The sequence below is a fragment of the Pithys albifrons genome, chromosome 6 (genome assembly GCF_047495875.1).
Source record: "Pithys albifrons albifrons isolate INPA30051 chromosome 6, PitAlb_v1, whole genome shotgun sequence".
Lineage (NCBI taxonomy): Eukaryota > Metazoa > Chordata > Aves > Passeriformes > Thamnophilidae > Pithys > Pithys albifrons.
In genome coordinates this window covers 47861153-47886096 of record NC_092463.1, presented here as the reverse complement: position 1 = coordinate 47886096, position 24944 = coordinate 47861153, and the positions used below count along the sequence as shown (strand labels likewise).

At 41.8% G+C, this 24944-nt stretch overlaps 1 protein-coding gene across 1 annotated transcript in view; it reads left to right on the top strand.

Annotated features, from left to right (window-relative positions):
• Nucleotides 1-24508, top strand: part of LOC139673553 (mucin-6) — a 34260-nt gene extending 9752 nt beyond the window's left edge. The window contains exons 12-35 of the mRNA XM_071559310.1: nt 133-270; nt 1179-1340; nt 1880-1974; nt 2623-2755; nt 3441-3690; nt 4815-4867; nt 4973-5082; nt 5878-6029; nt 6778-6919; nt 7347-7457; nt 9275-9460; nt 9911-10150; nt 11058-11214; nt 11965-12108; nt 12626-12688; nt 14722-14892; nt 15990-16259; nt 17326-17559; nt 18781-19221; nt 20112-20555; nt 20916-21056; nt 21507-21950; nt 23341-23784; nt 24144-24508. Of these exons, the coding sequence (XP_071415411.1) occupies nt 133-270; nt 1179-1340; nt 1880-1974; nt 2623-2755; nt 3441-3690; nt 4815-4867; nt 4973-5082; nt 5878-6029; nt 6778-6919; nt 7347-7457; nt 9275-9460; nt 9911-10150; nt 11058-11214; nt 11965-12108; nt 12626-12688; nt 14722-14892; nt 15990-16259; nt 17326-17559; nt 18781-19221; nt 20112-20555; nt 20916-21056; nt 21507-21950; nt 23341-23784; nt 24144-24508 (5090 nt within the window). The remainder of the gene's footprint in view (nt 1-132; nt 271-1178; nt 1341-1879; nt 1975-2622; nt 2756-3440; nt 3691-4814; nt 4868-4972; nt 5083-5877; nt 6030-6777; nt 6920-7346; nt 7458-9274; nt 9461-9910; nt 10151-11057; nt 11215-11964; nt 12109-12625; nt 12689-14721; nt 14893-15989; nt 16260-17325; nt 17560-18780; nt 19222-20111; nt 20556-20915; nt 21057-21506; nt 21951-23340; nt 23785-24143) is intronic.
• Nucleotides 24509-24944: the final 436 nt, after the last annotated feature.

Below are 24944 nucleotides of genomic sequence, written 5' to 3'. Positions count from 1 at the left end.
ATCTGTACCTCTGCGGAGAGTTGTGTGTGGGAGAAGAGTTGTAGAAAGAATGCTAGAACATTAACATATGCATTAAAATCATTACCTTGCAATATCAAAAATCTCTATTTCTCAATGTCCTTGTTCTTCTAGGAGACATCACCGTTTTCAGACAGTCCTCAATGTACGTTCAAATGCATACAACCTTCGGGCTGGAACTTGTAGTTCAAACAACCCCTGTGTTCCAAGCCTATGTGAAAGTTGGACCACAATTCAAAGGCAGAACGCTAGGTAAGTAATCTAGTCCTTACGTGAAGGAGAAAAAGTAGGGAGTAGAATTTTGAAGACTTAGTACTAGTCCTTTAAGAAATAGATTCTGTTCTCTGGATTCAAAGGAAAAAAAAACCACACTGGAAAATCAACATGCTAAGAGTTTGTTTTTTCTCTAATAACTTTAAAACAAAACAAAGAAATCAGTTGGGTGGGTCATATTTTTCATATGTAATTGTATAGCATGGAAAAATTCTTTACGTGTTTTATGTGTGCCTTTTTCAGTACATGTTTTGCTACACAGTGAAGGAGCTCTTCATCTTGGAGCACATGGTTCTTTGAATGTAGTGCACGATCACTGTAAACACAGTGAGCCTAGGAGTCCAAAAGCTTCTCAGCAGATAAGCACCAGATGGAGATGTTTATGTTCATTGCACATTAGCCACACAGGCATACTTTACATTCTTATTATGGGGAATTACTGGGAGGCTTTAGCTTTTTGAAAAGCCTAAATGCATGTTTATTGTCATTACGGATCTTATACGAAAACATGCGATTATGAAAGTGTTTCATGGCCTTTCTCTTTTACATTATTTAAAACCACTCGTTTCTAAGAACAAGACAGAAAATTCATCATGAATTTGTCATTGAATAGAAGTCAACACTCTCTTAACTTGACTTGATGATCCTTGTGGGTCCCTTCCAACTCAGAATAGTTTTGATGACTCAGGCAGACAGCTAGAAAGGCAGAGGTTCAGTGACTGAATCTGTACATAATCAGGATTCTCTGATTACTTGATCTATAGCATTCACTGATGCTTCATGTAGAGCTTTTGAATCAATATTCACGCTATTATAGAATGAAACTTAGGCCACTGTGTATACATTCTTTAATCTTCATCCATCCCTTGCATTTCTGATATTATTAGGTTTGTGTGGCAATTACAATGGAGACACTACAGATGACTTCATGACTAGCATGGATATCACTGAAGGGACAGCCTCCTTGTTTGTCGATTCTTGGAGGGCAGGAAATTGCCATCCTGCTTTAGAGAGAGAGACTGACCCTTGCGCTTTGAGTCAACTAAACAGTAAGTAGATGATCCTGTTGTAACTGATCTCTCCATCTAGCTTTTTCTGGCACTTCCAGAAGCTTGTACCAGGGAAATGAGAGAGTCTGACAAGCAGAAACTGAGACGATTGAACATCACAAACTCTGTCACCAGCAAGACATTTCTGATTTCTAAAATTCATATCTAGTGAAAACTTACCAGATTCCATTCTAGAGATCTGGGATTGAGACGATGAATGATAATGAGAAGCTTTTGGTGATCTATGTGGTTAAATTGCAGTGTCCATGGATGTCTTAGGATTGCTCTAAAGTACTGTGACTGAAATCCAGGCTTTGCCTTCTCAAGTCTCAATTACTATTGGTCATGATAAAAAAAACCACAAACCTACTGAGCTGTTTGTACAAAAACAATCTGGAAGCCAATGAGTTAAGAAGTTGTCCTATTGTTCAATCCATCATTGTCAAAATTTCACCTAATATGTTGATTTTTTAAAATGTCTTTTTTCCAAATTTTCCCTTAATTTTCTTTTTTTAATGTTCTTGATTTACTTTCATCAGAAATATCTGCTGAGACTCATTGCTCCATTCTTACCAAGAAGGGTACAGTGTTCGAGAAATGCCATTCTGTGGTGAACCCTATTCCTTTCTACAAGGTAGGAAATTATGATAGATGTTGTACAGAAGGAGTCCAAATATAAACCAGAGTGTACTAATATACTGTATCCCACGCATTGAATCAGCAGTGCATAGATGCTAAGGAACAGGTGTGGGTTTGAAAATTATGTCTCCACCACACTGACAGTCTGTTTGTTCATAAGCAGCAGTCCCATCCCTCTGAATCAGAAGGTATTTTTGTTCATGTTGCAGTTGTCCAGGACAACTTAAACTATTCAAAGTATTGATTTTTCCATGGGCATAATTGAGTTCATTTTTTTGCCAATCTGTACAAAACATTTTGGAAATTAAAAATTAAAAACAATGACTAAACAAAGGTCTTTTTCTGGTACTAAGTATGTTTTATTTACATCGGTGAGGCAATTAATCCAATGTTTTTCATCAGTTTTAGTTATGCAATACTATGCATTCTATCTGATTTAGCTCTGTAATTCAGCATAGAATCATAGTGCTTGGAAAAGATCTTTGAGAGCATAGAGTCCAGTCATAAACACAACACTATCAAGTCCAGCACTATACCATGTCCCTAAGTGCCACATCCACACATCTCTTAAGTAGCTCCAGGCTTTAACACTTCAGATGTCTGCTCCCCAGTAACGAAGTACTCTCCATGTATTGGGTTTCAGAGATGTGTCTACCAAGCCTGTAATTATGAAGAGACTTTTCCTTACATTTGTTCTGCTCTGGGATCTTATGCGCGAACATGCAGTTCAATGGGTTTAATCCTTGAGAACTGGAGAAGCAGCATGGACAACTGTAGTAAGTAACTGAATCAGCTCTTAATGACCTTCCATCAGATGAATGCATGTATACAGGTCTGCCTATTTCCATTTAGAATATTCCTATGTTTGATTCACCCGTGACAAAACTGAGTAAAAGCAAGAACATCATTGTTTAGAAAAATAACTACATATTGCACAAGTATGCCAACCAGCAGTTATGCAAACCATTTCCTCTGTAGCTGCTGACATAGCAGATGTGTTGTAACACACACACACACACACTCACACACACACACAAAAAAAGGTACCTCAATATTTGAAGCAGTGTCCAAATCATCTTAAGAATGAACAGAAAGTAGAGTGAAGTAGTGAACAGAAAGAAGAGAAAAGCAGAAATGGAATAACAGATACCCAACTAATTAATATCTTTCTAGTTTCTTTCAGAAAAATATTGTGATTTTAGAGTATATGAAAAAGAAGCAATAAGATACTTAACCTTCATGAGACTTTCAAGCAACTAAACCTTCATGAAACTTCCAAACAATGCTTGGTGTTAAGCACTGCTTTGCAGTATGTTTTGCTAAAGCTCCACACCCACAGAAAGAGAAGCAACAGGAAACATTAAGCATTGAAGCTGTTGACACAAAAGAAGTACATTATAAGCACAGTTACATTTCACAAGGATCAGTAAGTGAAGTTTGACATACACTCTTTTTTTACAGCCATTACTTGCACTGGCAATCAAACATTCAGCTACAACACTCAGGCATGTGACAGGACATGCTTGTCACTCTCCAACCGAGCCCTGGAATGCCATTCAACTGATATTCCTGTTGAAGGCTGCCAGTGTCCTAAAGGAATGTACTTGAACCACAAGAATGAATGTGTTCGTAAATCTCATTGTCCCTGCTATTTAGAAGATAGAAAATACATCCTGCCTGACCAGTCCACAATAGCTGGTGGGATCACCTGGTAAGTGTGTCAAGTTTAAAGCTTAACAAACTGAAGATGGAGGTGAGGGGTCCTTACATGACTCTATTAAGGGTTAATGGCAGTAAGCAGCTAAACACCACACAGCCACTCGCTCCATTCAGCCAGATGTGGAAGAGAATCAGGAAAAAAAAAACCAAGAAATTTTATGGGTTGAGATATAGACAGTTTAATAAATTCCTTTATTATTAATAAGCAAAAAAGCTTTTTTTAATAAACAAAGCCACATGTGCAATCAAAGCTAAGTAAAAGATTAGTTCAGGACTCTCCATCAGCCGGCAGCTGTTTAGACATTTCCAGGAAAGCATGAATTTGTCATACTGGTTTCTTGGGAAGACAAGTGTCACAAGTCCAAACATCCCTTCTTCTTCCACCTTTACCTGAGCTTTTACTGCTGAGCTTGATGGAGTATAGTATGGAATATGTCTTTGGTCAGTTGAGATCAGCTGTTCTGGCTGTGTCCCCTCACAGCTTCTTTCAGACTCTCAACTTCCTCCCTAGTGGGGCAACATGAGGAGCAAAGAATGTTCAGTAATACAGCAATACACAAAACAACGTTGTGTTATCGACACTGTTTTGGTCACAAGTCCAAAGTGTAGCACCATTGAGCTACTACAAAGAAAATTTACTCCATTCCAGCCCAAAATTAGTATAGTCTCCTCTATTTTTAATAAGAAAAATTTGGTTTTAAAGACATCTTTTTTGCCCTTTCCTAAGCTGAAAATATTATTAAATGAAGAAAAAAGCATTTGAATTGCCTTAAGCTTGGAAATGTTACAGAAAAAAATAGAAAATATTAGGTAAGATCTGATTATTCCTAGTAGGAGATTTTGTCAACTGCATTTGTGCAGCTGTATACAAACTTCAAGAATTACTTGATAGACCATCATAATAGTAATGATTGCCTACTAGTGATAATAGCCTACTGTACACTTCCAAAACTGATGTTCCTGGATAATACAAAAAGAGACAAGCTGACCCATATTCCATTTTGAAGGATGGGAAGGAGCCAGTAACATAAATGAAATATTTCTCTAAAGTCATTTTGCAAATAATAAAAATTCCTTTCTCAAGAGAGGTTTGCATTGATTTTTTTTTCTCCCTAGCTACTGTGTTAATGGGAGGCTAAGCTGCACAGGCAAACCTCAAAATCCTGCAGGTATGGATCTGACATGGTTTACTTATGAACATAATTTTTTCCCCTATGTTGTAAAATTGCCACTTCACAATCTTTTCAATGTTTGGTTTTGTTCCTTTTCCCTAGAAAGCTGCAAAGCTCCTAAGAAATACATATCATGTTCTGACAATTTAGAAAACAAGTATGGAGCTGCATGTGCCCCCACCTGTCAGATGCTGGCTACTGGAATTGAATGTGTGAGTTTCACAGCTCTGGGATGTTTATCCTCTTGAGAGAGGTAGAATGTTCCAGTTGTTACTTAGAACTTGACTCCATTCAGGTAGAATGTTCCAGTTGTTACTTAGAACTTGACTCCATTCCTTCTAGTGAAATAAAAGGAGATATTTCATCTAACATGATACAGTTAAACTTCAGGCTTCTTTCCATAGAGTGTGGACACAAAAAAATGTACATATATTTAAGAAATTATTAAAGGAATTAAATTCCATGAATTAATGAATTAAGTTATAGTAAATGGATAAAATAAAAATCCAATAAGGATTCTTACCTACATGGCTATCATCTCTGCCTCAGGTTCTCCATAAGCTGCATGTCACTGTAAAAATGTGGTTTATACTTCTTTTTTTTCTTAACTTTGCTGCAGTCGCAGAATGCAGGAGACCTGGGCCAGGTGAATGTCTTGGCTTTCCTGACAGGGTTTTCTGACTTTATATTAAGGAAGCAGACTAACTGGAAGAATTGTAATAAGATTCTTTGATATAAGAAGCTCTTGTTGTACTCTTCCTGAAAGACTGGTGGTAATGGAAGATCAATTTTTCAGAGACTTAAGTTATGTTCAATAGCCCACACTACAAGTATTTCTTACAACTTCAGTGAAACTAGTTCAGTTGACTAGCATATTAGTACAAGAAACATTGCAAAACAAAAATCAAGTCATAACAGAATTTAGCAGAGGTTCACTCTTGACACCATTCACATACAGGATGCGTCTCACGGTTCTTTTCGTTTTGCAATCTGTTGTCCTTTACCAGATACCGACTAAATGTGAATCAGGATGTGTTTGTGCTGATGGCCTATATGAAAATCTTGATGGCAGGTGTGTTCCAGCTGAGGAGTGTCCATGTGAATATGGTGGTCTTTCTTACGGAAGAGGTGAACAAATCCAAACTGAATGTGAGATCTGGTAAGACACACATACTTTTTCATTGCAGAACCTGTGTCTCACTAAGTGGTTGAACCATATAAAAAAAAGTGTTTAGTGAACAGGAGAGTAGGAAATGGCAACAACTGAATGGAAGAAACACCATGGCAAACTACAGGGATTAATACAGAGAGAAGCTTAAGGTTTGACAGTATATGCAGAGATAAAAGAGTCATGGTATCTGCTCCAGGGATAGTTTCTGCCTTATGCATACTCAGGAATAAGGGCATCCAGCAGGGCCCCTAACCGGAAACTACATAAATTCAAGGGTTATTAACAAGTCCACACAGATAAAGATGAGGGCACAATCTTTCTTATTTTCTATAGATAAAACCATGTTTGCCATCTCTTTAGAAACATTCTCAAAGTACTTTATTCCCTTTTCATTTACTAATCTACAATTAAAAAACACCAACACTGCCAACACCACCTCCAAGCTACACAGAACAGTGAATTCTGTTCTCATTAGGGGCAAAATAAATAGGTTTTATGTACTATTTCTTTCATGGAAAAAAAAGGCAAAAATTATTTAAGGCTTCTTTTTTTATCATTAATTCATTTTCTGGGCAGTCCATAACTTATCACTCTTTATATTTACTGTAACTTGGTCTCAGTGTGCGTAAATCAATTAAATTAACATCATATTGATAAAAATGGATGTATAGAAAAAGAAGCAGGGTATGGTGGCATTTCTTTGTATTCTGAGTATGGTTTCTCTTGTTGCTCCCAGCACTTGCACAAAAGGCAAATGGAAATGCGTTCAGAAGTCAAGGTGTTCCTCAACGTGTAACCTGTATGGGGAAGGCCACATCACCACTTTTGATGGACAGCGGTTTGTGTTTGATGGCAACTGTGAATACATATTGGCTACGGTAACCTGTTTCCTACTGGTTATTTTGGCAGTATCTTAGCATCAAGAAATAGCTTTATTTAAATGACTAATGAAAATATATGAGGATGCATCAATAACTTAGAGTCACATAATGAGTTTTTATATATTCTGTTTATTTCAATGCTTAAGATGAAAATATTTTACTTGTCAGAAAACGTCTTGTTCATGCAATTATAATCAGTTTTAGATTAAATCACATTTTTAAATAGTCATTGATATGTATGTATTCTGTACTAGACAACTATATCTTTTAGGGAAGTGATGTTGGTTTGACTAGCAAAGCAGAGATCATCACCTCCCACAACAGGCAGAATTTTCTTATGCTTTCATGTTTTAAGCTGGAAGACTCTAGACACAGAGTCTATTGGGGGTTTATGCTTTTTGTGGTTTGGTTTGTGTTTTTTTAGGATGGCTGCAGTGTTAATAGACCTGTTTCCTCTTTCAAAATTGTTACTGAGAATGTCATCTGTGGGAAATCAGGAGTTACATGCTCCAGATCCATCAGCATTTACCTTGGGGTAAGTCCTTCCTCCTGCCATTGTCTGGCTGAATAGTAATTTCAAGACCATGTTTTCTTCATTTTTTGAAGCTTAACTGTATCTTAGAAGAGATGTCTTTTAGGTGAAATGATGTGCCAAGCCAGAGCTTCTATTTTAGTAGGAAATGCCATAGGTTGGGGTTTTTCCAACTCTCATGTCATGTTTCATTCTCCAAGATTCTTATCCACATAGAAGCCAAAAAATTTTGAATTTTACTCAGCAGTAAATTGCTTGATCAAAAGATACTGACTTCCTGACCCTCTCTGCCTTTCACCTCCAAACTCAGAAAAATGATAGTATAAAATTGAGGAATTCTCATCATGAACAGCGATCAAAATCTAGCAAAATTTATCTAAGTCCAGATAATATCTGAAATTCAGAATATATCCATTTTTTTCCTGCGATATATCTATGAAACTACACCAGTGAGGAGTCATCCTCATTTCCACTGCTGTGTGACAGCTCCTACAACTGGATAAGTTTTACTGTTCTCAGTTCTATGAGACCGCAGTGCCCAGTAGTACAGCTTGTCTCAGAGTCCTTCCTTGACTGAATACTGGCAGTTCCAGTTGGTCAGTGCCATGGCGAAAAAGTTCATTTGCTTAGGATTCCATTTCATAAATGCACATTCCAGACAAACCTTTTGCTGATTCTAGACGTTGAAACACCAGTATGACAGGAGTAAAGCTGGCAGCGAACACACAAAAGTGGGAAATAGTAAAAGGCCTCAGAACGGAGAGCTATAGTCTCAATTAATTTTTGACTGTTCTTAGAAACATGTGAAAACACTTCCTCTACTCTGTTGGCCACATGTAGATGATGATATTATTTCCATCAAATGTTGAGGGCTACCATACCTAACAGTAAGGGTGGTACAATGACAAATATTTTTGTTTCCTGTGAAAATTTGCATATGCATACAGAATAATTCCTAGGGGGTAAAAAAGCCTAGAATGTTTTGTAGTGGAAGGGACCTTTAAAGGTCACTAGATGAGGTTGTTTAAAGCTCCGTCCAATCTGACATTGAATGTTTCTAGGGATGGGGCATTTACTACGGAGCTTGTCCAGATCCCTCTGAATGGCATCCCATCCCTCAGGTGTGTGAACTGCACCATTCAGCTCAGTGTCATCTGCAAACTTGCTGAGAGTGGATTAGATCCCACTGTGTGTGTCACTGATGAAGATATTAAACTATACTAATTCCAGATGGCTGAGGAACACCATTCCTTATAGAGTTCCATCTGGACTTGGAGCTCTTGACCACTACTCTCTGTACGCAATCATCCAGCCAATCCCTTACCCACCAAACAGTCCATCCATTAAATCCATGTCTCCAATTAAGAGAGGAGGCTGTTCTGGAGGACCATATCAAAGGCTTTATGGAAGTTCAGATAAATGACATCTGTAGCCATTCACTTGTCCAATGATGTAGTCACTGTACCACAGACACCACTAGATGGGTCAGGCAAGATCTGCCATCAATGAAGCCATGCTGACTGTCTCAAATCACCTCCCTGTCCTCTGTGTGCCTTAACAGCTTCCAGGAGAATCTGCTCCATGATCTTTCCAGACACAGTGGTGATGCTGTCAGATTGGTTGTTCTGAGAGTCCTCCTTTCTAGCCTTTTAAAAAATGGGTGCAATATTTCCCTTTTTTCTGACAGCCAGGACTTTTGAAAAATAAGTGGAAATGTCAAGATAGTAGCATCACAGCATTTGATCTTCAGGAATGTGACACAGACTAAGGAAAATACTGAAACTTGGTGAGTTATAGCTGCCAAATAAATTTTCTTCCAGAATTTGACAATCATACTGAGAGATGAAACCTTCACTATTTCTGGGGAAAATCCTGGTGTACGATACCATGTGAAAAAAAACGCCCTTCACCTGATGTTTGATGTCATTATCCCAGGAAAATACAACATGACCCTTATTTGGAATAAGCACATGAACTTCTTCATCAAAATCTCCAGAGAAACACAGGTATGGCAGAACACCTTACCCAATAGTGTACTTCAATTCAGATTGAACTGCACATTTGATTGCAGTTGCCTTGACTCTATGATGGCAAAGGTTCTTCAGGAATGCTACCAGCAATTAATTTTCATCTTTATTTCCAAAACAGCAGAGATTTTCACTAGAGACTGATTTTTAAGTGATATCTGTACTGTATTCAGGAAATTTTTGAGATAAATGTTTGTATTTTATACAACTGCATGTTTGCATTTGACCTCTAAATGATGGCAGTTTACAGTTAAGAGGGAAAAGACATTCCTTCAGTGACAAACAGCTATGCACAAGAAGCGAAGAACGTATGATAAAATATCTGTAGATGACACTCACTCCTAAAGCACAGGAAACCATCGGTAATCAGGAGGGAAGGTGAGTAGCTGTAACTTGCCAAACTGATACTGCAGCTTTCATTTATTCCAGGAAACCATATGTGGTTTGTGTGGGAACTATAATGGCAATATGAAGGATGATTTTGAAACTCGAAGCAAGTATGTGGCATCAAATGAACTGGAATTTGTCAATTCTTGGAAAGAGAATCCTCTCTGTGGGGATGTATATTTTGTAGTGGACCCCTGTAGCAAGAATCCTTATCGTAGAGCATGGGCAGAAAAGACATGTTCTGTCATCAACAGCCAGGTTTTTTCTGCCTGTCACAATAAGGTAAGAATTTATTTGCTCTTCTTTTTACTTAATAGGGATCAACTGTATTCTTCCACAATGCTCTCACTCCAACAGGTGATTTTCTGTTCCCCCAAATGTTTCAGTAAAATACATATAAAATGTTTTATGCCTCACATTTATGTTAATTTTCATGCTTTCTTATTTGCACTTCATTAGTCATTTTATACGCACAAAAGCTAAATATGATATTAACATTACTTTAAACTATGAGAATGAAAAAAGAATTAAGTCTTAAGAATCAGAAATTAGTCTGTTGGTGATACCTGATCAATATACTTACTCTTTTAAAACCATTTAGTGTTGGTTAGAAAATCAAACTAAAGAAAGGCCTGAAAACCCTTGTTCTTGTCAGTAAATCAACAGCATTACTTAAAAGATGATCAGCCTAAGAGCAAGATATCATCAGCCCTCCTATTTGTTTTAAGTTGTCCACTTCATGAAAATGACAATATCACAAGGGTCATCAGGAACAGGCCTTCTGAAGGGAAATCTCCCATTTTCAGGACGTGAAAACAAGTGAGAAGTGGGGATAATGCTGCAGTGCTTATGTATACACACAGAGACTGTAGAGCTGATGAACTTAGATACTTGTGCCTAAATGGATGTGGGGATTTGAGGGTGGGTTTTTTTTCTAACTATATATAATATGTTAAGGACTAGTATAAATTTAGAAATACATGTATGGCAAAACAGCATCAGTTTCTGTTGTTGATGGGGAGACACGTTCTGGCTAAAAAGGTCTGTATGGTGTGGGGTTGTAACTCTTTTGACAAGTTTTAGGTTAAATACTAGTTATTCTCACTTAATGGAACATGTACTGTCTAGCCCAGGAAAAAACATCTAAACAAATAGGCATAAAATAACCTTTCTTCATTTTCCAATGCAGGTGAACCGTATGCCCTATTATGAGGCCTGTGTTCGAGACTCTTGTGGCTGTGACATTGGAGGGGACTGTAAATGTATGTGTGATGCCATTGCAGTATATGCCATGGCATGCTTAGACAAAGGTATCTGCATTGACTGGAGGACCCCTGAGTTCTGTCGTAAGTTCCTTTAAGTTCTTAATTAAGTCTAAGGGATTATTATTGTTACTGTGGGTATATTCATATGACAACGTAAGAAAACTGTTACTGAGCACCTCTAAGGTTGCATTTTCCCTGTAGGTAAATAGTTGACTTCAGTCACCTGAATTTTGAAATCCATATTTTTCATTTGTGCTAAATTAGCCTAAATTATAACTGCTTTCACCATGGAGTAATGAGAGAGAAAATAATGTGGTCACAGAAAGCAGACAGTTTCTTCTGCTGCCACTCTATAGTGCACTTTCAGTTTGCCAGCAGAAAAAGTATGGAAGTGTAAAAAATATATATTTCATTTTAGCTATGATGAAACCACCTTCTCTGTGGATGTCAAGGAAATGAAGACAGCTGTGTTGGCTGGAACACTTTAAAACAGGAAAAAGATATCAAGGTGTTCCAGAACACTGTATATGGAGGAAAAAAGAATATGAACCTCTTATGAATCAGTGCTACAGTTGTCATCTTTGATGGTTTTATTTCCACATTTCACTATATTGTGCATTAAAAAATGTGGAAATTCTTGCATACTGCATTTGCAAAAAAGAAACTGACTTCACTGAGTTGAAATATAAATTTACATCAGAAGCTTCAGTGCAGTGATTTTTTTTTTAAATTCTGTTTATTAATTTTGTCTTCCCTTTAGTACTTTGAAAATACAATGGCATTAAATGGGAAAAAAAAATCTGATTTCTGTCTTGCTTTTACTTTTTTTAGCTGTCTATTGTGAGTATTACAATTCTCATAAAAAAAGAGGAGCTGACAACACTTATTCCTCTGGCTACAATGATGACAAATGCACCTGGCATTACAGGCCTTGTAATTGTCCTAATCAAAACTACAAATATGTCAACATTGAAGGTAATAAGCTAGACTACTGTAAACCAGGAAACAGTAACATAATAATTATTTTCAATGTTGTTTGTTAAATCAGTCATACCATATTTAAATAATGGTAATCCAATTGATGCTATTGTTGAGGCAGATTTGCTGATCCTTTCCTTACTACTACTGTTTAAAACATGTAATCAACTCAGCAGCTGCACTACATCTAGATTTGTACTGAGCTCAACCTATCTGGAAGAGAAATTCTGACTTGCAGTAAATCAAAACAATACACTGTACTTAGAGAAGAAAACATGTGGAGAGAGCTGTTAATGTTTGTATTAGATAAAAGGATATAGCTGGAGAAACCAAAAAAATTCCTATCTAAGCAGATGCTCTTTCTGAGAATGACAATGGAAATACTACCGTGAATAGATAATGTCCCAACTGAACTATTTTTAATAGCAGAAATGTAGTATTGTATCATAAATAGTATAAATTAAATGCCTTTCTTTGAGAAATGTAAAATAAACTTGTCTTTCCTTTTCTTCAGGTTGTTACAACTGCTCTCATAATGAATACTTTGACCATGAGAAGGAAAGGTGCATGCCATGTGGTAAGCAGCATCTCTTTCTCTGTAATAACTGGAAAACAGTATTACAGCATTTGTATGGACTCACAGAAGATGTTTTCCTAGTACCTCTCAATGAGTGTTCATCTAAAAATAACTTTCTTTCAAAATAATCCCATTGCTGCTTGGTACATAAAGGAATGAAAAGAACTAATTAAAAATAGGGTTAGGGTAGTCCATATTGTAATACAGAAGCTGGATGAACCTGACTGATTGTAGTTAGCAACATGAGAAGTTATATTCTTCATAAGTGTGAGTATTTTACAAAAGATGGGACTTCCTAAAGGTGTATTGCTTGCTGTTCTGTTCTGTGTGAGGGACAGTCCCAGAAGAGATATTCAAAGTATTTAATAGAAAAAGAGAATATATACAAGAAGATCAGACTTAGCTAATCGACCCTACTTAGCAAATCTAGCTGCACAGTTTGGATTTTTATGCAGATGTAAGAAAAACTTCAGGACAATATTTTTTACATTACAAAATTCTAACTTGTGTAACCAGAATCTCGGGTAGTGATCTCATTTACAGACAAACCCATGTTCCATTATCCCTGAAAAGTAAGGTGCCATTAAGCATAAAAGTTGTAAAGAAGATAGCAAAAATTGAGATGTTTTGATTTCTTTGTAATTAGGTCCTTTGATGTGAATTTTACCACTCAAACATGTAATATTTAAACACTTTCAAGAATCCGTCACTAATCAACACAATCCTTTGAATCCAATCTGAAATCTGCTTTATTTGGAATATTTTAATATGCTTTTATTCACAAACTTAACCTGTTCTACCTTTACACAACAGGAGAAGAAAGCACTAGCACCACACCTGAAACATCTTCACCTTCACCAGGTTAGTTTAAATAGTTGACCAAACTAGTACTTAGATCCTGATATTATGTCCTGATAAGTGTTTAAAAATTCAGTAATATCTTTTTTTTTGCATTTTATAATAGTATCACCAGTTTTATATGCATAAGATGCAATGATGAAAAATTACCTGGTACCGTAATACCCTGGGCTGCATCAAAAGTAGTAAGGCCAACAGGTGAAGTGGATGACTCTGCCCCCCTACTTTGACGAGAGCTCATGTGATTTAGTGCATCCAGCTCTGGAGCCCTCAGTTCAAGACAGAGGAGTGTCACAAAGATGATCAGAGGGCTGGAACACTTTTCCTGTGAGGAAAGGCTGAGAGACCTGGGGTTGTTCAGCCTGGGGAAGAGAAGGCTCCAGGGAGACCTCACTGCAGCCTTTCAGTACTAGAACAAGACTTGTAAGAAAGCTGGGGACAGACCTTTTAGTAGGTACTGTTATGATGGGACAAGGGGTAATGGTTTTAAGCTAGAAGAGAGTAGATTCAGAGTAGATATAAGGAAGAAATTGTTTATTATGAGGGGGTAAAACACTGGAAGAGGTTGCCCAGAGAGGCTGTGAGCCATTCCTGGAAGTATTGAAGATCAGGCTAGGTGGGGCTTTGAGCAACCTGATCTAGGTGGAGATGTTTCTCCACAGAGTGACTGGCCATATAATACTTCAACAATTTAAGAAAGTCTTCATGGGAATGTATGACTGACTATACAAAATCCCTATAGCCTGATTCAGAAATGGAATCTATATACAATGATCTTAAATTCATTAGAAATTCCATTCATTTCCCTGAAGACAGACAGTATTGAAAAATATTGCTTCATGGGTTGTGTAAATAATAAAATGCTATTCCATCTCTGCTGATATGCACAAGTATTTATGCCAAATTCACTTTAAAATAGAGGAAAAGGTTTAACCCTTCTTCAAGAATACCTGTTTAGTGTATTCTCTGCACATAAAAGCAAAGGAAGGGGTGGATAACCGCTCTCAAAGGCTTTATCTAAAAGGTAATGGCTTTTAATAGTTGTTATTGCTAATAGTTATAAAAGCAGTGGTTTTACTTTTAAAAAATGCAATTCATATAGGTACATTATAAATAGATTATTAAGGACTATTTCTTATCCTTTCATTTTGATTTTTTTCTCTTAGTAACAACAGTGCAGCCTAAAGTAACAAGAAGCTCTTCCACAAGCACCCTACCAACAGTACCTAGTACTTCTTCTGCAACTACTGTATCAACAGAGACTACAAACCCAACAGTAACTGCAAAAATTACAGTTCCAAAAGCTTCCCCCGTACAACCTCTTGTCACAATAAAGTCAACAACTGGTAGGTTTTAGTGCTACTGTCTAAAAAATATTATAGTAAGCTCATTCTATACACAGTTGAGATACCGCTTCCTAGGAAAGCATTGCAAGTTCGTACAGCATCCAAGCATTAGACTCCAAATCATGAAGCAGGCAAAGCAGGCTTCCAGAAAGGGATTCACAGGTTCACAAGTGTGGATCAAAACTGCATGGACAAAGGGTCTAGACACTATGTTAGAAACATAACCAAATTCACTTCTGTGACTCTTCTGAGAAGCACATTAGAAGTTCTATAAGCAGTGAGCCAGACAATATCCAGATGGATTTATTATCTCTGCTTCAGTCTCCTTTCCACAGCTGGTTCAGTTATGCAGTCATATGCAAGGTGCACCCGACCCATTAACTCTGAATAATGTAAGCAAGCCCAAAGCAGAGTCACACAGGCATTAGTATAGCAGCTTTGTCTAGCCTTTTAGAGTCCTGCTCTCAGGAGGGTGACTCTGCCAACATAAATTATTTTCTGATTCTATGGCTTGTGGAGATTCCTTTAGCCTCACACCAATATGCACTTCAACTAATAAAGCATCTTCAACCCTGGCTGTCAGAGAAAGCAGAGTTAAAAAGAGGTCCTAAAGGATTCAAAACACAGCTTCAAAAGCTGACATTGTGGCAAGTAATTTGTGCACTGTGACAAGGGATGTCCTATAGTGTGATGTTACTTAACTGTACAATATGAATTACAGAAAGCTGAAACTGTGGCTGATTTGGAATATAACAGTAGCCAGTGAAACTGGGATTTGGGCAAAACCCATACAGACTTTAGTCAATAGATAACAATAAAGCTAACTTCTTAGAAAAATTATATTTAAAAAAATCTAGTACAGGAAAAATACAGAAAACAAAAACAAAGACAGACATTACACAATAGAAAACAAGTATAAGTATAGAAATATTTGACAAGCTTATGAGAACATGAGTACAACAATGATGATAAAAATATTCAAAAGATCACGGTGAAAAACAGTCTCTAAAATATAGGTAGCTTCTTCATAATTAACCTATTTTTCATTATTCTGTGAATTGATTAATATATAATACTATTTACCTTTACTTTAAAAGAACATACAACATCCATTTCTACCACACCGAACATGACAACAACCATCACTACCCCTTCCATAACTACCTCAACAAAAAGAACCATGACCACTACACCAAAGTCCTCATTTGTTGCCTCATCAACCACTGCTTCAACAGAGGCAGAACAAGGAAGTTTCACCTCACCAGCCTTCAAGACCACTGTCAAAAAGGAAATGACAACCTCCTCATTGCCTACTCAAACCATACCTCAAAGCACAACTTTCAGCAAGCCTAAACTAACAACAGCAGGTAAATATCACTTTCTGATATCTGTCAGGTGAAACCATCACTCATGATACGTAAGTCAATGTAGTCCTTTTAAAAAACCCAAGCATTCTTACTTGTGCTCTTAACATTGCAAATAGATAGGAAAGGACATAGATAACTGAAGAAGCAAGATTAAAATGGAAATTTCTCTTGCCAAAGGAACAAGCACCAAATATGATCTTAAATCTACCATTTCTCTTCTGACGCTTCCTCAAACTTTAGACAAGATCTCTGTGGGCTAAAAAGCAAGTTCTTGAAAAGCCACAGACCACAGAATATGTATTTCCCCTACTCAGTGTAACAAATACTCCCAACATTAAATATTAAATAAAAGGAATTATTTTTTATTAGATCTGACAATATAACAACAAGGACAGTCTCCTCTGAGGCTATATGGCAGCGTGAATTACTAGGTTAGCAACTGACACCAGAGGCCGGGACAGTGTGTGGTGGAAAGTCTGCTTTAGTGAGAGGGCAGGTGTACACTTTCTCCTAATCCATGTGTCTCCCACAAAGTATTGTCAGGGTGCATACATCTGGGGCTTTTTGTGCCAGTAATTACAGCTTCCTCTGGGAACCTTACCAGCCATTATTAATAGTCATTCTCAATTACTTTACAGAGAGTGAGGGAACCCAAGCAACCACTCTGCACCACCCAGAAGGTAAGAGGGAGAAGAGAGATGCCCTAGGTCTAAGACTCTGCTTCACTTACCCCAGCTATTTCATGTGATGTTCTTGCCCAGTCTGGAATGCCTGGGAGAGGAGACATACCTGTGCAGAGGGGTTCTTTTCTCATGAGCTCCAGAAAAAGGCAAGGGGTACTGAATTGTCCAAGGGCACTCTTCAGGTCCAGTTTTTGTCCCACATTTTTTGAGGGGGGAGCCACTGGCCTATTTCTCCCTCTTACCCAGAAAGGCTCAATGGGCTCTAGTTCTACCTTTCTTACTCCTACTTGTACCCTGGGCATTCTTCCTGGGAGTTGCCTACCTCCTTTGCCTTCCCTTCTTGTCCTGCCACCACAAATCAACTTGTACTTTTCTTTCTGTAGTTGTCACCTACTTAAGAACAACACTGACACAGCCTGTGCAGCATCTTGTCACGCAGACACAGACCACCCCTGCCACATCCACCAGCAGTACCTCTGTCCCAAGACAGACCAGCCCTGCCACCAGCTCAGGAGTTCCACTGACAAGGATGTCTCCAAGCCCGAACTCTTTGCCTGCCACCTCAACCTTATCTGCTTCTTCCCTCTCCTCCACTGTGTCCTTGACATCACATCCTGGTAAGGTTCCCTCCTGCCATTCCTGATGCTCTGTCTGCTTCTTCCAGCTCCCACCATTCTCTCCCAGGCAGCGTGTCCCACACAGGACTCAGTTTTGGTATTCATTCTCAATTCCCACTGCCATTGCCATGGGACACCACAGGTCCTGGGACTGACCCACAAGTGACCCTGACTGCATCCTCCTTCTTGGCCACTTCAGGGGTTTGGTTCTGCATCAGAGGCCTTTAGTAGGGTACAGACATACATGAGTTCCTGTCCTACAAGTGCCAATCGCACACAAGCTAATATCCACCTCCCTCTTCTTGTAGTAGAGCCCTGAGTGCACAGTGGGACATTGGGGAGCAAAAGGCAGTGAAACTGGAAGTACATCCCCAGTTTACCACTGGGGACAATTTGGGGTGAGAGCCATAACCCAAGGCATCCCCTCCAGCCAAAGGATGTCCAGGCCCTGGCACACCCATGAAAAGTGGGATTCAACAAATACAATCACATTGACCAAAGCTGACCCTGAGTGCGAAAGTGTCAACAGAGGAGGGTGGCCAAGGAAGTGTACACTCAACTCCAGGTAAAGGTTCTCTCACTTAAACGCACTGGGATCTACATGCCCAAGTTGTCTTAGTGTTGATCCTCTTTTGAGGAGACACCACACCATGCTTTGCCTCCAATCCTTCCCACGACTCAACCAATGTTTTCTCTCATCCCTTTCTTTATAGCAAGGGAGTCAACCAGAGCTAAAACACCAACCAGTAAAGTAGTAACAAGTTAGTGCTCTGGTCCTCAGAGAGATAAGAGTCATCCATGTCCCTCCAGTAGCCACAGCACTCCCATGGATCCTTACCAGCAGTCTACAGCAAGTGAATTCTAAACTACCAGTAAACAGGTGAAATTCTGAATGAAAGTAGGGATACTGTTTCCTCACTCAAAAGGTAGGGAAGAAAAAGTTAAGAAACAACTTGCTAGAGGTAAATCTTCAAAATGGTCAGCACCAAGCAATTATCAAAACAAAAAGGATTTGATGGAACACAACAAGGATAACAGAAAGGGATAATACTTTCATTAACTATTAAAAATAAAAAAGCCACCAAAACAGAATTAGTAGGGTGAAGGTCCCCCATCCTGCCCCATAACATAGGGCAAAGCCTCCAACCCAGAATTGTCAACATCACCTAACTTCCCATCAAATCAACAACATGCAACTGACCTGTGCTTTCCTCCCAGCAGCCTTCACCCATGAAAAGTCAACTGTGCCACACATTTTGCCACCTCTCACCACACAGAAGACCACGGCCACCACCTCCATCAGCAGCACCTCCAAGACCTCTGTCTCCACATGGACCAGCCCACAGAGCAGCACAGAACTCCCTCTGGCAACAACATCCCCAAATCCCACCTCCGTGCCTGCCCCCACCAGCCCACTCAGCACCCGCCTGCCGTCTGCTGCCACTTCCACGCTGTCCTCCTCTGCAGCTCCAAGCACCAGCCCCAGACCTACACCTACCACCCTCAGGTCCAGGCCCTCTTCCCCCACACCAAGTACTCCACAAGAGTCACCTGCAACAGAGTCCTCTGCACCCACCACAGCCAAAACCAGCACCCTGCCCTCACCTGCTTCTTCTCCCTCCTCGACTGTGTCCTCAACTTGGCTGAGCTCCCCACAGCCTGGTAAGATTTCCTGATATGTGACCTACTACTCCCAAAATCCAACAATTATTAGATTTGCAAAGGGACTTCTGGACATCATCAGGTCCATTGTCACTTCCAAGAGGTGGGTTCCTCTTCCACTAGAGCAGGTTATACAGGAACATATCCAGGTTGGTTTTGAATGTCTCCAAAGAGGAAGATATGGGTCTCAGCCATTGTTGCAGGCACACTAGTGCTTTAGGGATGCTGAGGAGTGCTAGCACAGCCTACAGGCCTTCTCTGTTTCTCCTTTTGCCAGTCAGGGAGAGGTAGAGAGTAGTCACAAGGACTATCAGGGACACAGCCAGCACAACTGGCACAAAGCCTATGGCCAAGAAAACACTCCCTATCACAGAACATCATGTTTCCTTCTGCAGTGCTGGGAGGGGAGGAGGTACAGTTTTTCCCCAGTAGCCATTGTTTGGAGACTGGCTGGGCATTGGCCAGTGATGGGAAGAAATGAGTGACTGCTTTGCATTTCATGGGTGAGTTTTGGCTTGCTTTCTTTTTAGTGTCATCTTCAGAAAACTAGTTCCACCTGGACACACTTGCATATTTTTGCTTTGACATTTGCGATTCTCTCCACATGCTGGATGAGGGGCAGTGAGCGAGTGGCTGGGTGGGCACTTTGCATCCAGCCAGGGTCATCCCAGAATCACGTGGCACAGAGATGAGCCATGACTGAATCTAAGCAAGATGCAGAGACCTAGGAAAGGAGCCAGAAGCACAAACATCCCTCTGTCTCAAACTGAAACTTCAGTGTGATATGGGGCTTTTGTAGTTGCCCAATGCCTTAGCCAAAGGCTTCATACCAACCTCCTGTCCCTTCCTGTGCTGCCCTCATCCTCATCTGACCTGTGCTTTCCTCCCAGCAGCCTTCACCCATGAAAAGTCAACTGTGCCACATATTGTGCCACCTCTCACCACACAGAAGACCTCAGCCGCCACCTCCATCAGCAGCACCTCCAAGACCTCTGTCTCCACATGGACCAGCCCACCAAGCAGCACAGAACTCCCTCTGGCAACAACATCCCCAAATCCCACCTCTACGCCTGCCCCCACCAGCCCACTCAGCACTCGCCTGCCGTCTGCTGCCACTTCCACACTGTCCTCCACTGCAGCTCCAAGCACCAGCCCCAGACCTACACCTACCACCCTCAGGTCCAGGCCCTCTTCCCCCACACCAAGTACTCCACAAGAGTCACCTGCACCAGAGTCCTCTGCACCCACCACAGCCAAAACCAGCACCCTGCCCTCACCTGCTTCTTCTCCCTCCTCAACTGTGTCCTCAACTTGGCTGAGCTCCTCACAGCATGGTAAGGCTTCCCAGCTACTTGTTCAACTATTCCTTTCCTACTTTTCTTTCTCCCATCCCTCACTTCCTCCCTCCCTCCCTCGCTCATCACAGCCAAGAACCATATAACACTTGTGCATTTCTCTGGGTGCCTATCTCTCCATTCCCACTACCTTTGGCCAGACTGGATCCTGCTCTAGTCCTGGGCCTGTGCACTGACTCTGCTTAGGGTGGAGCCAATATCTGATCCTAGCAGGTTTCACAGTATTGTGCTTTCACATGTGGGTCCCACCCACTGTTGCTGGCACACAAGTGCTTTAGGGATTGCTGAGGAGTGCTAGCACAGCATCCAGGCTTTTTCAATTTCTCTTCTGACAACCAGCGAGTGGGCAAGGGGTGGTCATGACATCCATCGGGGACACAGCCAGCACAGCTGGCCCAACGGCAGTGGCCAAGGAGACACTCCATATCACAGAAGATCTTGCTGAGTTTTCGAATCATGGGGCACGGCAGTTTTTCCCAAGTAACCATTCTATGGAGACTGGCTGGGCATTGGCCAGCATAGGGAGGCAGTCAGTGACTCTGTATGCACTTCATGCGTGGTTCATGCCTGTTTTTTTATTTCATGTTTTAACTTCTGAAAACTGTCTCCTCCAGACACACTTTTGTATTCCTGCCTTTTGTGATTCTCTACACATGCCTGAGGATGAGGAGGAAATAAATGTCTGGGTGAGCACTTTGCATTGAGCCAGGGACAACCCATCAGCCCGTGGCATATAGATGGGCCATGAATGTATCTAAGTGAGATGCAGAGGCATAGAACGAAAAGACAAAACATCCCTCTGTGCAAACTGAAACTCAGTGTGATATGGGGGTGCTTTTCCTGACCAGCACCTTAGCCAAAGGTTTCTGCCGAAGGCCTGTCCCTTCCTGTCCTGCCCTCATCCTCATCTGACCTGTGCTTTCCTCCCAGTAGCCCTCACCCATGAAAAGTCAACTGTGCCACACATTGTGCCACCTCTCACCACACAGAAGACCACGGCTACCACCTCCATCAGCAGCACCTCCAAGATCTCTGTCTCCACATGGACCAGCCCACCGAGCAGCACAGAACTCCCTCTGGCAACAACATCCCCAAATCCCACCTCTCCGTCTGCCCCCACCAGCCCACTCAGCACTCGCCTACCGTCTGCTGCAGCTTCCACACTGACCTCAATGTCAGCTCCAAGCACCAGCCCCAGACCTACGTCTACCACCCTCAGGTCCAGGCCCTCTTCCCCCGCACCAAGTACTTCACAAGAGTCACCTGCAACAGAGTCCTCTGCACCCACCACAGCCAAAACCAGCACCCCACCCTCACCTGCTTCTTCTTCCTCCTTAACTGTGTCCTCAACTTGGCTGAGCTCCTCACAGCCTGGTAAGGCTTCCCAGCTCCCTGGTGCACTGCTTCCAGAATCCAAGAATTATTAGGTTTGCAAAGGGACCTCTGGACATCATCAGGTCCATTACTCTTCCAAGAAGGGTCCCCTAGAACAGGTTATACAGGAACATATCCAGATGGATTTTGAATGTCCCCGGAGAGAGACACTCTGTGACCTCCCTGGGTAGCCTGTTTCACTGCTTTGCCACCCTCGATATAAAGAAGTTGTTCCTCTTATGTTTTAGTTTATGGCCATTGTTCCTCGTCCTGTCACTGGGCACCACAGAAGATGTCTGTCAGCATCTTCTTCGTACCTGCCTTTGAGATACTTGTATGCAATGATGAGATCTCCACTCATTCTTCCCTTCTCTCAACTCAACAGGCTCAGCTTCCTCAGTCTCTCCACATATGAGAGACTATCAAGTCCATTGATCATCTTTATGTCACTCTTCTGGGCTTCTCCCACCTGTTCTTCCCAGCTAATTCCCCTGCTTCATTCTTTACTTCCTTCCCTGTATCCTTCCAAGAATCACACCTCACTTCTGCATTTCTTTGGGTGTTTATCCCTCCATTCCCACTGTCTTTGGACAGCCTGGGACCTGCTCTAGTCCTGGGCCTGTGCACTGACTGCTTGGGGCTGAGCCAATTTCTGGTTGTAGCCAGGTTTCACAGTGCTGTGTTTTCACATGTGGGTCCCAGGCACTGTTGCTGGCACACAAGTGCTTTAGGGATTGCTGAGGAGTGCTAGCACAGCATCCAGGTCTTCCTTGTTCCCCCTCTGCCAGTCAGGGAGTGGGCAAGGGGTGATCATGACATCTATCAGGGACACAGCCAGCACAGCTGGCCCAAAGGCTGTGGCCAGGGAGACACTCCAGGCCATAGAGCATCCTGCTGAACTGTACAATGATGGGTCAGGGCAGTTTACGCCAATTAGCCATTGTTTGGAGACTGGCTGGGTATTGGCAAGTAGAGTGAAACAATATGAAAATGTGTTTATACCTTGTAACTCAGTCTTGCTTTGTTTTTCCATTAGTTTCTTCACTTCTGAATCCACTAGTATGCTGAAAAGTGTGGCTGTCCTTGCTCCGGCTTGTGCAATTCTCTCCACATGTCCAATCAAGGGGAGTGAGCAAGAGTCTGTAGGGGCATTTTCCATCAAATCAGGGTGTCCCAGCATCACCCGGCACACACAATGGCCATGACAGGATATCAGCAGGATGTGGAGGTTTAGGGAAGGAGCCAGAAGCCCAACCCTCACTCTTGGCAAGAAACTCAGCCTGATACAGGGCTGCTTTTCTTGCCCAGTCCCTTAGCAAAAGGCTTCTGATGACCTCCTTTGCCTCTCTGTCTTGCCCTCATATTAATCTGACCTGTGCTTTCCTCCCAGCAGCCTTCACCCATGAAAAGTCAACTGTGCCACACATTGTGCCACCTCTCACCACACAGAAGACCACGGCCACCACCTCCATCAGCAGCACCTCCAAGACCTCTGTCTCCACACGGACCAGCCCACCCAGCAGCACAGAACTCCCTCTGGCAACAACATCCCCAAATCCCACCTCTACGCCTGCCCCCACCAGCCCACTCAGCACCCGCCTGCCGTCTGCTGCAGCTTCCACACTGTCCTCCACTGCAGCTCCAAGCACCAGCCCCAGACCTACGTCTACCACCCTCAGGTCCAGGCCCTCTTCCCACACACCAAGTACTCCACAAGAGTCACCTGCACCAGAGTCCTCTGCACCCACCACAGCCAAAACCAGCACCCTGCCCTCACCTGCTTCTTCTTCCTCCTCAACTGTGTCCTCAACTTGGCTGAGCTCCTCACAGCATGGTAAGGCTTCCCAGCTACTTGTTCAACTATTCCTTTCCTACTTTTCTTTCTCCCATCCCTCACTTCCTCCCTCCCTCCCTCGCTCATCACAGCCAAGAACCATATAACACTTGTGCATTTCTCTGGGTGCCTATCTCTCCATTCCCACTACCTTTGGCCAGACTGGATCCTGCTCTAGTCCTGGGCCTGTGCACTGACTCTGCTTAGGGTGGAGCCAATATCTGATCCTAGCAGGTTTCACAGTATTGTGCTTTCACATGTGGGTCCCACCCACTGTTGCTGGCACACAAGTGCTCAGGGATTGCTGAGAAGTGCTAGCACAGCATCCAGGCTTTTTCTGTTTCTCTTCTGACAACCAGCGAGTGGGCAAGAGGTGGTCATGACATCCATCAGGGACACAGCCAGCACAGCTGGCCCAAAGGCAGTGGCCAAGGAGACACTCCATATCACAGAAGATCTTGCTGAGTTTTCGAATCATGGGGCATGGCAGTTTTTCCCAAGTAACCATTCTATGGAGACTGGCTGGGCATTGGCCAGCATAGGGAGGCAGTCAGTGACTCTGTATGCACTTCATGCGTGGTTCATGCCTGTTTTTTTATTTCATGTTTTAACTTCTGAAAACTGTCTCCTCCAGACACACTTTTGTATTCCTGCCTTTTGTGATTCTCTACACATGCCTGAGGATGAGGAGGAAATAAATGTCTGGGTGAGCACTTTGCATTGAGCCAGGGACAACCCATCAGCCCGTGGCATATAGATGGGCCATGAATGTATCTAAGTGAGATGCAGAGACATAGAAAGAAAAAACAAAACATCCCCCTGTGCAAACTGAAACTCCAGTGTGATATGGGGGTGCTTTTCCTGACCTGCACCTTAGCCAAAGGTTTCTGCCGAAGGCCTGTCCCTTCCTGTCCTGCCCTCATCCTCATCCGACCTGTGCTTTCCTCCCAGCAGCCTTCACCCATGAAAAGTCAACTGTGCCACACGTTGTGCCACCTCTAACCACACAGAAGACCACGGCCACCACCTCCATCAGCAGCACCTCTAAGACCTCTGTCTCCACATGGACCAGCCCACCGAGCAGCACAGAACTCCCTCTGGCAACAACATCCCCAAATCCCACCTCTACGCCTGCCCCCACCAGCCCACTCAGCACCCGC